Raw genomic sequence first — 16,554 nt, forward strand, 5'->3', positions numbered from 1 at the left:
ACGGCCCGAGCGGAAGCAGCGTGAGAAAGTGGGGTCAGCATGTCCAATCACAGCCTGCCCCATTCCTAAACCCGCCTCTGTCACAACAGGCGTTAATAAGACAATCATAAGATGGTACTATTATTATGACCTTTATTAAAGATATGGCTGGAGGAAGGACAATTATGAAGTGCAGCGTCTACAGGACGTTCACTTAGGAACATAGCTACAATTCCCTTTCGGTCGCAAAAAAGAAGCTACGCTTTTATGAAATGCCATTCTCCCACTTTCTATTGAGGAAAAATGCTGAATTGTGGGTTTTGCCACAATAGCAGAATCAAATCCCAAGCGGAAGCAGACAGTCATGATTGGCTCTTTCGGCTCCCCACCCAAAGCCTGCAGACTATAATTAAACTAACACATAGCCCACCTGTTGATTGCGTTTTGGTTTAAGAATTGCTTATAATTCATATATAATAATGGTTAGAGCATAATAAATCTACAACGTGTCAAAAAGTAATAGAAAAGAAAATATTTATTCAGTCTTGAGATTCACATTTTCAGTAAAAATAAACTTCCATTGCAATATAAAATTGACACTTGTAAAACTGTATAACCGATAACAGATAAATAGCTCCATGCTCCTTTATTCCTGCTGCATAAAAGGATATGGCATCATGACATATTATACACAAGAGCACAATAATAACAAAAACCTATACAAGAAAAATATATCCCGGTAAATCATTGGTAACTGCAGAAGGTTGCATAATGTAGCTGTGCTTGAATGACGCCAGACCATAATATTGTATTGTGTAACTATTGTTATGAGAGAGCCACTCGGTTTTCCTTGGCCCATTTCCTCAGGGTCCGGATGATGTATTCCACCTGGGGGTTTCCTGAGCTGCGGAGCAGGGGCAGCACGTCTTTCAGCATCTCCCTGTTGGACGGACAGTGAGACAGGCGGTCAAATGGGATGGTAACATGATGCAGAGCTCTCACTGAAGATGGTAAACTTTTACTTTTAAGAGTAGGGTAGTACTAGGAAGGAGTAGGAAGACGAAGTCATTGCATATCACAGGGGTTCTCTTCAAAGCACAATGAAGAATGAATAGTATTATCTTTTGTTTTATCATTCACACATATAATAACTTTATTCTGTATGGAAATTGTATGTTGTGAGAAATCTTTGAAGGACCATGAGGTACTGCACATGCACAGAAACCTTGCTGCCTTGCTTACTCGTGTGGCAGCAGTCAGCTATCTTAATAACGCTACTCACAAATGGTAAGGCTATCTTAATAACGCTAATCACAATTGGTATCAAAGGACAATCCACACCATGCAGTCTACCACTTGATCTTAATACCCTATTCAACTTAATTTAAAACCTGAAAAGCAATGCATCTTCACTTGAATAATTTGATTCTCATAGTATTCTCAAGTATTTCATCATGAAGCCGCTTCATGTGAGCCAGTACTCTTTCCAGCCTACCTGGACTCTCTCCCAGCCAGGATGAGCTGGAAGATGCCCACGCAGGCTCCCCTCTTGCCCTCCCAGTAGTTGGAGTCGGGGTCCAGTTTCTCCAGAGCGTCAAATGCCTTGGCCGCGTAGAAGAACTGGCCCATCTGAAACACCAAGAGAGCGGCTCGATGAGCTCAAGCGGCCTCGAGAGCCCTTCAGGAGTCGCCCACATTCACAGAACCTGATTTCAGATTATTTAAACTCAAGCAAAAAGCAACTGGTTCAGGTTCGGGGCATTTATCTGAAAAGCTCTTCGTGGGGACCCTCGTTGCATTTCTGTATTGAAGAAACTTTGTGCAGTGCCGATTTCATTTCATATTCATGAATTTTGCCCGCTCAGGAGGTAGAACAGGTTGTAATGAAAATGGGGGTAGGGTTGCGGATTTCATCCTAAGCTAATGCTTAGGGGTTTATTATAGGTGTGTGGTATAACCATGGAATACAAGCCATGTGTTTGGTATCTAAGCCCTCCCAAATAGGATTATGTTTATAGTCAACAAACTAGCCTCTGAGTGACCAAAAATAACAATAATACTTAATATACCATAAGCATCAAAAAGACCTGAATGCCTCGTTCCCAGGCTATGCATAACCTGTCTTTCACTAAGCGGTGGACAGCCTGAGGCGACTTTAACGATGAGGCGGGACCGATGGAAAGCGGCCATTAAAGGGCAGTCTTGAATGAGCATTTCTCCTCTGCTTGTTTACCCAGGCGGTTGGAGTGCATAGGGCTCCCCAGGTCTGTCAGATCCATTGGACATTGGAGACAGCTCTAGTGATAGAAGGGGGGGGGGGGGGCTGTATTGAATAAGCCAGAGAGTGACACTGGGCAGCAGGAGTGATTTGCAGCATTGAGAACATTCTGCCTAGTACGGCGTGTTTCAGAGTAGGGGGTGGGGGGGGGGTGGGGGGGGGGGTTGGTAAGTGTGGGAGTGATCCGATGGGTGACTCGGCAGAAGCCAAGGGGGATGACATCACCTTGTAGCAGTCGTTAGCGATGAGCTGCAGCAGAGCGAAGGCGTCCGAGGAGGTGCCCATGTTGAGGTACAGCTCCCAGGCCAACCGGCCCTTCTGGTTCATGATGTCTGGGGGGGAGACAAGATGGACGCCATTAAGCACAAACGTGAGCAAAATGTGAAAAATCCACCAGTATGAACTAAATGTCGACCCTAGACCATTTTTTCCTATACACAGGACCTGACGCAGGACACCATATCCAGTATATGCACTATATATTTTATGTTTTAAGTACTATTATTATTCATTATTGCCAACTCAGCATTCCTGGTTTTGTCTCATTGTATTCTCAACACCTTGGTCTTGAGGAAAGGAAACATTCATGAAAAGGGGTGGATTGGAGGAACGTACAGGAGCGTGCCAGCCAGCTCAGGTAAACGTAGTCGTTCTTGATCTTCTCACTCTGAATGAGCAGGAACACCTGGAAAGCAAGGTCAGAAACCAATGGCATGTCATACAACCCTGGCTGCGTGTCAAGGGATTACAAGACATTTCTAAAGCGTTCTCCAGGAGCAGCATACCTCCTCTGCGTCCCTGTAGTTTCCCAGGGCTGCTTTGGCCTGTGCATAGTTAAAGTTGAAGGTGTCATCGTTGTAGAAGTAGCTCTGCACGGGAAGAGAGACACAAGCACCAGCTTTAATGTTTAGAGAAGAGAGCCATGAATCACACAGCAAGGCTATTTAATTCTCACACACAATCAGGCGCACACACACACACACACACAATCAGGCGCGCACACACACACACACACACACACACACACACACACACACACACACACACACACACACACACACACACACACACACACACACACACACACACACACACACACACACACACACACACACTTCGGATCTGAAGTGGTTATTTTAAACCCGTGTGTGAATGCTCTTTTATTTAGCCCCGTCGTTACTAAGCAAACACAAAAGAAGCGCATTTCTCGCCTGGGTTATGCAACACAATGTGGGAGAGCTTTTCTTTCTGCAGCGGGCCTAACCTTGACAGAGTTGAGATAAATGAGGACGTCCTCAAACTGTCTGAGGAGGAAGAAACAGGAGGCCATGCACTGCCTTCCGGGGATGGTGTCTGAGAAACAGCAGAGAGGACTTTAGCACTCACACACAAAAGGCACAGATAGACAAAACACACCGTTCATGACATAAGCTCAATGCTATCTTGATGGCGCGACCTTGCATATAAAGATGATTTGTTCCTGAGTAAAAATCTTCCTGGACATCAAAGTCGGTAATATGTAAGACTTTTAGACACAATACACCAATATGCAAGCTAGATGTGAGATAGAGAGTCGAGGAAAAAAAAGGTTTTGTTCAATCATTCAAGTAGTACAATATGGTACACCCGATTTTTTACGGCATAAATTGTAGTCTTTACGAAACAAATTGACTAAAACGTACCACATTCACTGGCCGACCCCCCAACCAATTGGAAAAATTGTTGAGCAATCTTCAGGTGGTCCCTCTGAAACACAGAGAGAGAGAGACACACACACACACACACACACACACACACACACACACACACACACACACACACACACACACACACACACACACACACACACACACACACACACACACACACACACACACACACACACACACACAGTATAACACCAGCCAATGTCTCCAGCCCAGATGTCGTTTCTCACGGTTAATTGAATAGGACTTCTAAATTAAAATCATATATTTTCAGACCTACCGAACCAATTTCCTGTCCCAGGGCAGCGTTGACCACTCCTTTCAGGATATACTCCTCGACGGGAGAAGATGAAGGTGCGTTAGTCAGGCTTGGTCTCACGTTAAGTCTCTTAACGACGGTTTGGTTCCCTAAACCTAGGACCACTGAGGTTCTGGTCCCACATATCTCAGGCTCGTATAAAGCCCGTCCAATCAGGTCATTCGCTGAAGCTAGCGAGCTCGTCACATGCTTTGGGGGAGTGGCTTTGGAGGGGGGCCTTAGAGGGGAGGGATTTTTTTGGTTGGATACTTCCAAAAATAATCAAGCTAACATTGGGTTGCCTCTCCAAATAGCCTACCCAAGCTTTAAAGGCCTTCATTGACATATTCAAATGAAACACATGACATGACAGATCCGTCCACAAACGTCATCCTTTGCAGGCTCCATTGCGTTACTCATTCTACACCGAGTGCCTCAAGCACAACTTTGTTGTGGTAGACTGCAGGGTGTGGGTTGTCCTTTGATACCAATTGTGATTAGCGTTATTAAGATAGCCTTACCATTTGTGAGTAGCATTATTAAGCTAGCTGACTGCTGCCACACGAGTAAGCAAGGCAGCAAGGTTTCTGTGCATGTGCAGTACCTCATGGTCCTTCAAAGATTTCTCAGTCATTATCAATGTTCATCGGATTGCCCTCTTTGTAGTTGTTGGAGCAAAGTACAGCTGTGGGGTTGCATGATTACCTGTGGAGTGGTGGGCACCAGGTCCTTGATTAGGTTATACGCCTCTTGGATGTCATCTGGAGGGGACAGATAAATGGACAGTAAGTTAGCAAGTTTTAAAATGGAACATCAAATTGCCTGGCTGGTAGCATTCCAAAGTGGTTGCTTTTGGCATGCCATGATAATGACTTTGTTTTGGATTTGTTGACTTTTGTTGAGTTTTTGAGTGTGACTTATTCATAGATTCCGTTTTCTAGAGGCCATCATTTTCTAGCCCGCATCCAATAGGATGGGTACCCTACTATTTCTGAGTTCCCGTTTCCAAGAAAATAAGACGTGACTTGGCACCGACCCTTCAAAGGTTACCGGGTTGATAGTTGACCAAGGCGATGGGATCACGTCTATCAGATACTCTCCATCTTCACTATAGAGTGAAGATGCCTCCTATGCTTATGCTAATATGCCCAGGAGTGGTTGTTATGGGAGGGGCGGCGCCAACACCTTGTCTGAGGTAGTAGATGACCAGGTTGAGGCGGGCCTCTGGAATCACATCGATTAGAGGAGGAAGCACCTGTAAGGCCCCTTCTCCGGCACGGAACACAACCTGCAGAGCACACACACACACACACACACACACACACACACACACACACACACACACACACACACACACACACACACACACACACACACACACACACACACACACACACACACACACACACACACACACACACACTCTTATTGATGCAAAGGTCAAAATGCTTAATCATTCCCTCTGCCTCTTATATACATACAAACAGAAAATAGAAAATGCCTTTCAGTCACTCCTGTTGTATACTCTCCGTGTTTCTAACCAAATTGTACAGGCAGTGCCATTCTCCGTCTTGACCTATATAGGCCAATAACACTCACCAGCGCTGTGTAATTATGCTTGACAACATAGGTTGTTGGGTTGTTTTGGGGTTTGCTAGGATTAAGGTCACTTGTACATTGCACATCTAACCAGTACCCACACTCATTTTACATTTGCACCGGCATTGAACAATGACACCCCGGTCAGGAATTAGGTCAGTTAAGCGGTTAAATGAAACCTTGGTAATGTTCATTGTGATTCATGGGACACACACAAACAACAAATTAGGCATTGCAACACACAAAAGTAAAGGAATAATAGGACATGCAGCCAAGCACACACTCGTGTGCAAAGCCTCACATCCCTGTAAGGAGCTTACCAGGTTGTGTCGAATAAGCTCTTTAGCAAACTCAAAGGAGCAGGAAGAGATGTCCATTAAGTTCTTCAGCTCAGCCTGGGGGAGAGAGAGAGCAAATATTACCAACAGAACCGCATCACTATAAACCCCAAAAAAGTCATTGTTGCAATCAAGCATTGAAGGCTCAAAATAGAAAAAGGGTCAATATTGAATTAAGTCTTTACCATGGCCACAGATAAATAGTTTGTTTAAATAGTTAGGGCTGGGGCTGTAGTCGTTTCTGTATTTAAGGATGTTTGTTATGATGGAGTTATAATTGGATCAATTAGCTATCATCATTAGTGGCTCTGGTTCACCTCGGCTGCCTTGCCGTTGTACAGCCTGAAGTGGTTGCAGGCCTTCAGGTTCAGGGCGATGGTGGAGTCAGGGATGCTCTGCAGGTAGACCGCCAGTACTTCCTGTGACACATCGTAGTAGTCCAGCTTGTAGTAACACAGGGCCACATACACCTTCAGGGCCAGGAAGTCTCTACAGACAAACAGGAAGCCATCAGTATAGTGGTCCAGCATGTACTAACACAGGGCCACTAAAGGGTTTGCTAAAGAGGCTAATGTAGCTAACAATAACAATGATTAGCCAATGACTAGTGTAGCAGTCATCACGAAGACAAACGAGAATAAATGCTACAAGCCAGGAAATTCCATCACAAGAGCAACTTGTGCGGTCGGTGTACAATGCATCTCGACCACACCATTACACAAGGCCACATAAACCTTCATAGTCACTTTTGCATTAAGTGTGTGTGTGTGTGTGTGTGTGTGTGTGTGTGTGTGTGTGTGTGTGTGTGTGTGTGTGTGTGTGTGTGTGTGTGTGTGTGTGTGTGTGTGTGTGTGTGTGTGTGTGTGTGTGTGTGTGTGTGTGTGCACATGCGTTTGTAGCAGACCTGTTTTGCAGTAGGATGCGTTTGTAGATGTCGATGGCTTCCTGATAGTGGGAGCGCATGTAGTGAATGGAAGCCAGGCTGAGCTGGTCCTCCGTCACGTCCTCAAGGTTCTGGTGGAAGCCCATCAGTTTCTTCTCATCGTTGAACTAACGGCCACACAACAAGAGGAACAATCAGAAGGCATGGCTCATTGCCATGGCCTTAAAAGGACAGGTCATGCAGGAATTTGGATGACAATATATTGGACGACAATACATTAAGAACGTAATATAAGAAAATTAAAATGCAAGAAAAATAAAACTAAAACAGGCGTTTAAACCTTGTGAGCCAGGTGGAAGAGGAGTCGATTCTGTAGTGGGGATGTGGGAGCTGTGTGAGAGAATACAAAACGCTGTCAGTTGTCCTTGGTCGTAGGGGCCCGTATAGCTATAATTGGAGCCCTTAACGGGTCCTTCCAGGTCTCAAAGTGGGGTTCTCACCCTTGGATGCAGCCTCCTCAGCTTCCTTGTAAAGGCCCAGCAGAAACATGGTGCAGGCAAGATAGACCCACACCTCCACTGGACACTCTGCTTTCTCGCTCAGAGTCTTGTAAACCTGTCACAACAGGACAGAGACACACTCAGAGATTGACCAGGAAAACGTGACTTGGTTTAGAAAATTGAAGCATCTTAAACAACTAATGCAAAAAATAATTGTGGTCATTTTAGACTACAGACCATTTGTGTTTTCATTTTCCACACACACACACACACACACACACACACACACACACACACACACACACACACACACACACACACACACACACACACACACACACACACACACACACACACACCTCCATTGCTCTCTTGTGATCCCCGAGGTGAAACGCACAGTAGCCCATCCAAAGGTCTGCATGTTCCTCTCTCTCCCCCACATCTCTTTGGAACTGGAAGGGGAGAACACAGCAAAAGTTCTGCATCAGCAACACTTGATGCCATCACTCAGCTGCTTGACTGGCAGTGGTCCAATGTGCGGTAAACCATTGGTGTATGATTCTCTACAGGTGTGTCTACCTCTAAAAGTGTCAAGGCCCCAAGGTAGTCCCTCTGCTGTAGATATTCTTCTAGGTCGGGGATCTTCTTCGTCCTACTTTTGTTTTTCTTCTCATTTAAGCCGATGGGTGCATCTCCCCCCACAGCTGGTTTGGTACGAGACAGTATCTGTCAGATTGTAAAGGCACAAATACACGTTATGAGGACCAGCGGCCTTTGCAACGGAAAATGGTTTTCTTCCACACGTATTTTTATAACATGAGCATGGTGTTATACAACTCCCGATCGAGGCTGTTTTCTTTCATTGAACTCACCATCACGGAGTGCGTGTTTGCTCCTGCGATATGAGGGGGCGGCTTGTTGATCTCTAACCAAGGTAACGCTGTGGACACCGAGCCTGATTCTACCGATGCACGTTCGGATGCTTAGGCGAGCTTCACGTTTACATATTCAACTAGGCCAACCGTAGCCTTTTTTTTCACTACGCAAGTATTAAATCCACGCAAACTATCCAAAACAATATCAATCATGATTGGTTCACGTTTCTAAAAATGATAATATGATCAAAGCGACGTTATGGAGATCTTCCGGACCAGGCAACCCTTCCAAGCATATGCTTCCAAGCACCCATAATACATATTACTGCTTCCGGTCATATCTTTCACAATAAAATCAGGCAATCGTTAACTTGCTTTGAATCCTTCCTAAATGTAGCCAATTTGATTTTTTTTCGATGTTGAACTGCTTAGAGAAGTGTACGGCTGCTGAAAAAATGATGTTAACATAATAACATAACCAAAAATCGAACCCCTTAACAGTTTAATTTGTCAATGCTTTATAACTGTCCGGGAGGAAATAAGCTTATATAATCAGCTTCACAGGGCATATTTGGCGGATGCATCATCAGTTGCTTAGCAACACTGTAAAGATGTCAATAAACTTTTTGTAAGGAATGAACCATAGTCCTTTTTAGAAGTCTGATATATTTAAGAAGCAACTAGTAAACTAGTAAATTACAATGCTTTTATAGACGCACGATGACAAAGTTCTATTCAATGTCGGCAGAACTGTACAGCCCCAGTGGCCTAATGGATAAGGCACTGGCCTCCTAAGCCAGGGATTGTGGGTTCGAGTCCCGTCTGGGGTGATTGATTTTAAATCCCAAATCCATTTCATGGTATGCTAGAATAGGATCCCTTTGAATTATCAGTCAAAATGCAACTCATCGTAATTGACGGTATTCCTACCACTTAACCTAGGGTTTAATACATAAAAGTATTAAAGGGATGTATCAGAGATGTTCATCACTTGTTGGTATTTGAAGTGAGATCCCAAACAAAATGAGACAGCTCGCCCCTCCCATGTTTCGTGCATCCAATAAAACTCATGAACGCAGGGCAAAACCCCACAACACCCATCCCTTGTTGATGATTGGATAACTATTTATTACGATCTTGGAGCATAGGCCGACTACAGAGACGGGCAGGCAGCTAGCGGATCGTGGGCAAAGATCAGATTAATCTAATCATTTGTTTCGGCCAAGAATCACTGACACAAGCTTTAAGCAAAATACAGGTTTTAAATAAACCCACATCCCATGCAAACATTTGATGACTCGCTGTTTAAAAGGCCAAACTAATACATTATGCAGACTCATTACATGCAAAGTGAGATATTCCGAGCCTTTATTTGTTATAATTTTGAAGATTATTGCTTACAATTTATGAAAACCCCAAATTCAAAATCTCAGAAAATTAGAATATTGAGAAAATGTTCCATATTGTAGGCTCAAAGTGTAACATTCATTCCAATCAGCTAATTAATCCAAAACACCTGAAAAGAGTTCCTGAGCCTTTAAATGGTCTCTCAGCCTGGTTCAGTGGGATTCACAAGCATGGGGAAGACTGCTGACCTGACAGTGGTGCAGAAAACCATCATTGACACCCTCCACAAGGAGGGAAAGCCTCAGAAGGTAATTGCAAAATAAGTTGGATGTTCGCAAAGTGCTGTATCAAAGCACATTAATAGAAAGTTAAGTGGAAAGTGTGGAAGAAAAATGTGCACAAGCAGCAGGGATGACCGCAGCCTGGGGAGGAGTGTGCGCAAAAGCCCTCACGCAGACAAATCTGTGAAATGGGCTTTAAATGTCGTATTCCTCGTCAAGCCGCTCCTGAACAAAAAACGTCAGAAGCGACTTACCTGGGCTAAAGAAAAAAATAACTGGTCTGTTGCTCAATGGTCCAAAGTCCTCTTTTCGGATGAGAGCAAAATGTGCATCTTATTTGGAAACCAAGGTCCCAGAGTCTGGAGAAAGATTGGAGAGGCACAGAATGCATGATGCTTGAAGTCCAGTGTGAAGTTTCCAGTGTTGGTTTGGGGAGCCATGTCATCTGCTGGTGTTGGTCCACTGTGCTTTATTAAGACCAGAGTCAACGCAGCCGTCTACCAGGACATTTTAGAGCACTTCATGCTTTCTTCAGCGGACCATCTTTATGGGGATGCTGACTTCACCTGCCCACACTACCAAAACTATAAAAACCTGGTTCAATGACCATTACTGTCCTTGATTGGCCAGCGAACTCGCCGAACCTGAACCCCATAGAGAATCTATGGGGCATTCCCTAGAGAAAGATGAAAGACATGAGACCGAACAATGCCAAAAAGCTGTAGGCCGCTATTGATGCATCCTGGTCATCCATAACACCTCAGCAGTGCCACAGGCTTATAGCATCCATGCCACACCGCGTAATTCATGCAAAAGGGGCCAAAACCAAGTACTAAGTGCATGATTATTCTTTTATAGGGCCAACATTTCTTTATTTAAAATCCTTTTGATTTCATGTAATATTCCAATTCTGAATTTTCATAAGCTGCAAGCCATAATATCCAAAATTATAACAAATAAAGGCTTGGAATATCTCATTTTGCATGTAATGAGTCTACATGATGTATAAGTATGACCTTTTAAGTTGAATTACTGAAATAAATGAACTTTTGCACGATATTTTAATTGTCTGAGTATTACCTGTAATTACCCTGACCCCTGCAACAAATCTGTCCCTCTACTTACTGTAACAGAAGACCTTTATAGGCCCTTCCCCAGCATTGGAATACTACTCAAGCTTTCTATTATTAAAGCGGAGGGTCAGCATACTGATAAAAGACGAGAAGTGTCGGAGTCTAAAATGTTTATTGCACAGATTCCTTTACAGTGTAAGCACAAGCAAGCCTTTATTGAAGAGAGTTAAGACCACTCCGAGGCGGCGCCGCCCCAGTCGGAAGCCTGGGCAGTGGGAGCAGCAGACCAGTCCTCAGTGGGAGCCTGGTTGCTCCAGTCCTCTGTTGGAGAGACGAGTGGAGAATTAGGTCATGCCATAGGATAGACACTGATGTTCTGAACGCAAAATGGAGTCCTAGCTCAACCTCTACATTAATGACTCACCGGTAAAACCTTCTGCAGCGAGCTTCGCAGGGGCAGCTAGGGGATCAATAAAAAAATAATATGTAGTCAATTCACTGGACATATCCACCATGAAATTGAGAGTTTGGCAAACCGGGTCAAAGGACATGCACCGTCAGTGAGGCTCACCTTCCACCACCCCGGGGAACTGCTGGATGGGCACAGAAGGCACCTGGACCCCCTCGGACCAGTCCGCCGCTTCGGGCTGGACCTGGTCCACTGCTGGGGCGCTCCACTCGCCCTGGAACTCCTCCTTCCCCACGGCCTTCTCCGCAGCGGCCTGCTCCTCCTTCTCAATCTGTGGGGACAACGGCACGGCTCAGGAAACGCATGACCCAAGGGAAACCCCCCCCCCCAGAGCGGCTTTAAGCACTAGACATCTGGACGAAACTGCAACAGTATGACCCTAGCAAGCCTCACCTCCTCTGGGTCACGGTAGAAGTAGAGGTCCGGCATGACGTCCCAGGTGTGCTCCCTGGAGATGGTTCCCCTCATCCGGAGCACCTCCCGGGTCAGCATCCACCACATCAGACCCACCGAGTGGTGACCCTGTAACGATCATTAGGATCAACAGGGGTACAGCAACTCTATAGAACGAAACACAGGGCCCTCCTAGACCAAGATAGTCTTAAAGAACATTCATGGAGACTGCACTAGCCCAGACGCGTCATCATAAGATGGGATGGGTGAGGTGTGGCTCGGGTCACTATCAAACGACCATTCAGCGGGCGCAGCCCTCGTGGTTGTCAGCGAAACCCGGCCTGGTTTCTGTGGCACACTTCCGACACCCAGACACTGATGAAGCAGTGCAAGGCTTTAATTGTGTGCGGTGACCCTTCAATTTTAACAGCAGAGATTATAAATGGTCTGAAGCAGTCTGAACTCAAATACTACCAAGTATTTGAATTGAACCGTCTTTCAGGTCGCTTTGCATGCACGTGTAAACTGAAAATTAATTGGCCTGCTTTTATTCAGAATCGTCACTGGAGCCCAAAACCCACCTTGTTATTGCATGGTATAGCGATGTCCACATAGCGCAGTGGAGAGTCAGTATTGCACAGGGCAATGGTCGGGATGTTGACGTAGGAGGCCTCAGTTAGAGGCTGGTGGTCGGCCCGGGGATCCGTCACGATCAGGAGGCGGGGCTCTCTGAAGGCCGCCTGGATCTGATTGGTGAAGGTACCGGGGGTGAAGCGGCCGTGGAATGTCGTTGCACCGGTAGCTGAAGCAAACTTCAGCACAGCTCTCTGCAGGGAAAAGGTTAGGAGAATATAAGACCAGGGCAATAAACATTCTATCATATTCTTTCTGATATAGAAACAGCGCATCCCAGGAATTTTCTGCTGAGGCAATGAAGAGGTGTGGCTCGGGTCACTATCAAACGACCATTCAGCGGGCGCAGCCCTCGTGGTTGTCAGCGAAACCCGGCCTGGTTTCTGTGGCACACTTCCGACACCCAAACACTGATTGATCAGTGCCGGGCTTTAATTGTGTGCGGTGATAAATAATTGAAAAAATAAGACGGCAAGCAGGATCAAATTAAGGCTTGGTTTTAAGTCCGCCATGAACAGCGGACGGCTTGGCTGGAGCCCCTTTACAGAACATCGGATAAGCCCAATCGTGCAATGAACCTACACCTACAGGGCTTGTGAGAGGTTCTTCCATCAGCAGGTGTCCGGCTGTGGTCTCAGTTAGCCCACCTGCCCCGTGTTCCGGGAGGAGATGACGCAGATGTCAGCTGGGTTCTCAATGGCCACGATGGCCCGAGCGGCCAGCAGAAGTTTCTCCCAGGTACGCCTCAGGTTGATGATGTACACTCCTGTAGGTCAAAATAACATTAAAAAGGGTCCAGCATTCAAAGTTTGGTACTGATCAAGAGGTAAACATGTTCATTTATCCGTCAAACAAGATGCATAACTCGGGCCCAGCGATAAAGGGCTGATAACGCAGAGTAAGGACAACGCAGCCGCTTCGACGCAGTCATCAACCTGTTTTAGTTCTGCGTCGGGTTTTTGTGAGAGTACCAATCACAGCCCATGCTGCTGCGACTCCTCGACGGAAGTTAAGAATTTTTGGGAGGCGCACGTCAGGCCCTTGCGATGGACGCAAGGACGTAACGGGTCCGTAACCCCCTTGCGTTGCGTGAACGTGGGACCATAATCATCCCTTAAAGTCAGAGGCAAAAAATTATATACATTATATCCCAGGAATTTCCTCTTTAGGCAATGGAAGACGTGTGGCTCGGGTCACTATCAAACGACCATTCAGCGGGCGCTGCCCTCGTGGTTGTCAGCGAAACCCGGCCTGGTTTCTGTGGCACACTTCCGACACCCAAACACTGATGAAGCAGTGCAAGGCTTTAATTGTGTGCGGCTATAAATAATTGGAAAAATAGGCCAATTAGGACCATTGATAGTCGGTTATAAATAAATGGAAAAATAGGCCAATTAGGACCATTAGTCGTTCACCAGCTTCCACAAAATACTCAACTCACCTGTTCAGAGTTCATCTAGACTCTGCATAGCCAACCATTCCAAGCCTCCCTCTATTGTATGTTGTACGCCATGGCACTTAATGTACAAACTTAATGTACTGTATGTTATTCATAATACTTAATTGTGTAGCATCTGCAATATCACTGCTGTATAAGTGGAACGGGTTAATCTAGCGATTGTTAGTACTTGCACATGGTTCTATGAACACTTTCTGTACAACACCGATATATTGTTCCACTTATGATAACTGTACTTATTGTAAGTCACTTTTTTTTTTTTTTTTTTTTCTGCATTTATATAGCGCTTCTCTAAACATTGGCCACTCAAAGCGCTTTACAATGTTGCCTCACATTCACCATTCACGCACACATTCACACACCGACGGCGGAGTCAACAATGCAAGGCGACAGCCAGCTCGTCGGGAGCTAACAGTCAGGGTTAGGTGCCTTGCTCAAGGACACCTCGACACTCAACTAGGAGGAGCCACATGATTATTATCTAGGATGATTATTATCATTGTAACGATATACATATTATCTATCTAAATGTTCATTTAGAGAGTCCTGACGACAACCTTCAGGTTACCAGCCAACCCGCTCTACCTCCTGAGCTACTGCCGCACTTTGGATTAAAGCGTCTCCTAAATGCCCAAAATTAAAATGTAAAAATTATATGTAGCCTACTAACCATCGCTTTTTCTCTTGTACACATAGTGCTCCATCTGGAAGTCCATGTTCGTTCCTCCCAGATGTGTTCCTGCAGCCAGGAACTTGAGCACATCTTCCTCCTTCATTTGAAGGACATCCAGACCTCCGGACATCGTGACGGCTTTCCCTGCGTTACGAGTTTAACGGGAAAACTACAAGGAAAAATAGGAAAGACAAAAAGCTGATCAGAAAGATTTCTTGATGGTGCATCCGCTGCAATTTGTTTTTTTAAAAAGGACGCTATGAAATAAAAAGAACGTTGACAACCGAAAGCTTGCGATCGCCCTTCCAATGATTCGGGATAACAAAGTATAATTTGTACCAGGATACGTTATTATTAATGGGATGGTTGAGATGTGGCTCGGGTCACTATCAAACGACCATTCAGCGGGACGCAGCCCTCGTGGTTGTCAGCGAAACCCAGCCTGGTTTCTGTCGCACACTTCCGACACCCAAACACTGATGAAGCAGTGCAAGGCTTTAATTGTGTGCATTTACCCTTTACCATTTTAAGAGATTACCAATGGTATATCGGCTGTAATTTGTTGGTAAAAAATAAGCTATACCTGGCCATATGATTAAATTGTCAACCGAGAGGTTGTATTAGCCCGACGCCATAAGGATATTTACGCCGCATTGCCAAGCCTACGGCGTGTGCCTCGATATCAGAGTGACTCGCTTTAAGGCAAAGTGGACATTATTATCATTGTAACGATATACATATAATCTATCTAAATGTACATTTAGAGAGTCCTGACGGCAATTTTAAGTTAGAATTTCATAAATTTGGAGCTCACCACGAGACAACGCCGTATGGAGTTCTGTACCGCAAGGTAAAAAGAGACCGGATGCGGAAACCACGTCATTGATATTGATGAGGGTGGGGGGGGGGGGGGGCTCTGCCGGATACAGTGGAGGATCCCCAGAGCCATAGAGACAGTCGAGGAAAACAGTCCAGGTTCTTGAGCTGCCCAGTGACATCCAACTTGAAGTAATTTACTTGCAATTTTATTCACATTTGAAGAACAAATTGGCCTGGGTGGGCTTGGAAACATTTTATCAGCATCTCTTACCAGGGTACCCCAAATTGACAGCACTGGCTGCAAACGTTTTGTGCATGTTTGGGAGCACTTAAACCTGTGAACAAGCTTTTTCTCTAATGAGCATGAATAAAGACACAATAAAACAAGCAAGCACTTCAATGACATTCTAAAATTGGCAATTGCTCAGGATTTGACACCTAATATTGATGCACTTGTGAATGAATGAATGAATGAATGATCTTTATTTGAAAGAAAGTACAGGTACATACAGGTAGAGTGAAGTTTGGGAGAGCTCCCCCTTGGTGCTTAAAAAAGAGAGGACAAGGAACATAGTTTGATAAAAAACAAAAACAAATAGTTAAATACACATCTAATATAAATATAACTAAAACTGAGTTAAAGTGCAGTTGAATGACTTGTAAACATGATAACCCAATATTGCACAAGTGAGTCCTTAGAAAGTGAGTGAGGCAGGTAGATAGATGGTTCACAGTAGGGAATTGCACAGTTCCCTAGTAGCTGCCACGTTATGTGCGAGTGCGTTATAGTACGAGAGGTCAGGTGTTGGCAACGTTCAACGCCTGTATGGCCCCTGGGGTAGAAGCCAAATTTTAGTCTGTTTGTCCGTGCAGCCATAGTCCTGAAACGCTTCCCTGAGTGCAGCAGCACAAGGTGTTTGTTACCCGGGCGGATTGGATCCGTGGAGATCT

The 16,554-nt window shown here is 45.1% G+C and overlaps 2 protein-coding genes and 1 non-coding gene across 5 annotated transcripts; 1 reads left to right on the forward strand and 2 right to left on the reverse strand.

Moving 5' to 3' along the window:
* Nucleotides 1-118: 118 nt before the first annotated feature.
* On the reverse strand, nucleotides 119-8,801 carry ift56 (intraflagellar transport 56). 2 transcript variants are annotated; one of them, XM_056586087.1, is made up of 18 exons: nucleotides 8,454-8,801; nucleotides 8,161-8,307; nucleotides 7,941-8,033; nucleotides 7,582-7,696; nucleotides 7,422-7,471; nucleotides 7,103-7,248; nucleotides 6,516-6,687; nucleotides 6,181-6,255; nucleotides 5,447-5,549; nucleotides 4,967-5,022; nucleotides 4,244-4,297; nucleotides 3,940-4,003; nucleotides 3,522-3,610; nucleotides 3,043-3,126; nucleotides 2,873-2,942; nucleotides 2,483-2,589; nucleotides 1,475-1,608; nucleotides 119-919 (listed from the first exon to the last, which is right to left on the reverse strand). In XM_056586087.1, the coding sequence occupies exons 1-18, from the start codon at nucleotides 8,454-8,456 to the stop codon at nucleotides 805-807; spliced, it is 1,677 nt and encodes a 558-aa protein (XP_056442062.1). In that variant the 5' UTR covers nucleotides 8,457-8,801; the 3' UTR covers nucleotides 119-804. The 2 variants fall into 2 exon arrangements, with proteins under 2 accessions (XP_056442062.1, XP_056442063.1); XM_056586088.1 differs by having other exon boundaries at nucleotides 4,244-4,294; nucleotides 8,454-8,785.
* A 412-nt stretch (nucleotides 8,802-9,213) lies between these two features.
* Nucleotides 9,214-9,286, forward strand: trnar-ccu (transfer RNA arginine (anticodon CCU)). The gene has a single exon. It is a non-coding gene; the product is annotated as a tRNA-Arg (tRNA).
* A 1,999-nt stretch (nucleotides 9,287-11,285) lies between these two features.
* On the reverse strand, nucleotides 11,286-15,687 carry LOC130379333 (40S ribosomal protein SA-like). Of its 2 annotated transcripts, none has more exons than XM_056586100.1 (8): nucleotides 15,599-15,687; nucleotides 14,782-14,953; nucleotides 13,300-13,418; nucleotides 12,601-12,846; nucleotides 12,020-12,148; nucleotides 11,729-11,897; nucleotides 11,582-11,617; nucleotides 11,286-11,478 (listed from the first exon to the last, which is right to left on the reverse strand). In XM_056586100.1, exons 2-8 carry the CDS (start codon nucleotides 14,912-14,914, stop codon nucleotides 11,384-11,386), a joined length of 927 nt encoding a protein of 308 aa, XP_056442075.1. In that variant the 5' UTR covers nucleotides 14,915-14,953; nucleotides 15,599-15,687; the 3' UTR covers nucleotides 11,286-11,383. The 2 variants fall into 2 exon arrangements, with proteins under 2 accessions (XP_056442075.1, XP_056442074.1); XM_056586099.1 differs by having other exon boundaries at nucleotides 11,582-11,626.
* Between the last annotated feature and the right edge of the window lie 867 nt (nucleotides 15,688-16,554).

The sequence above is a fragment of the Gadus chalcogrammus genome, chromosome 3, assembly GCF_026213295.1.
Source record: "Gadus chalcogrammus isolate NIFS_2021 chromosome 3, NIFS_Gcha_1.0, whole genome shotgun sequence".
In the NCBI taxonomy this organism is placed as follows: domain Eukaryota; kingdom Metazoa; phylum Chordata; class Actinopteri; order Gadiformes; family Gadidae; genus Gadus; species Gadus chalcogrammus.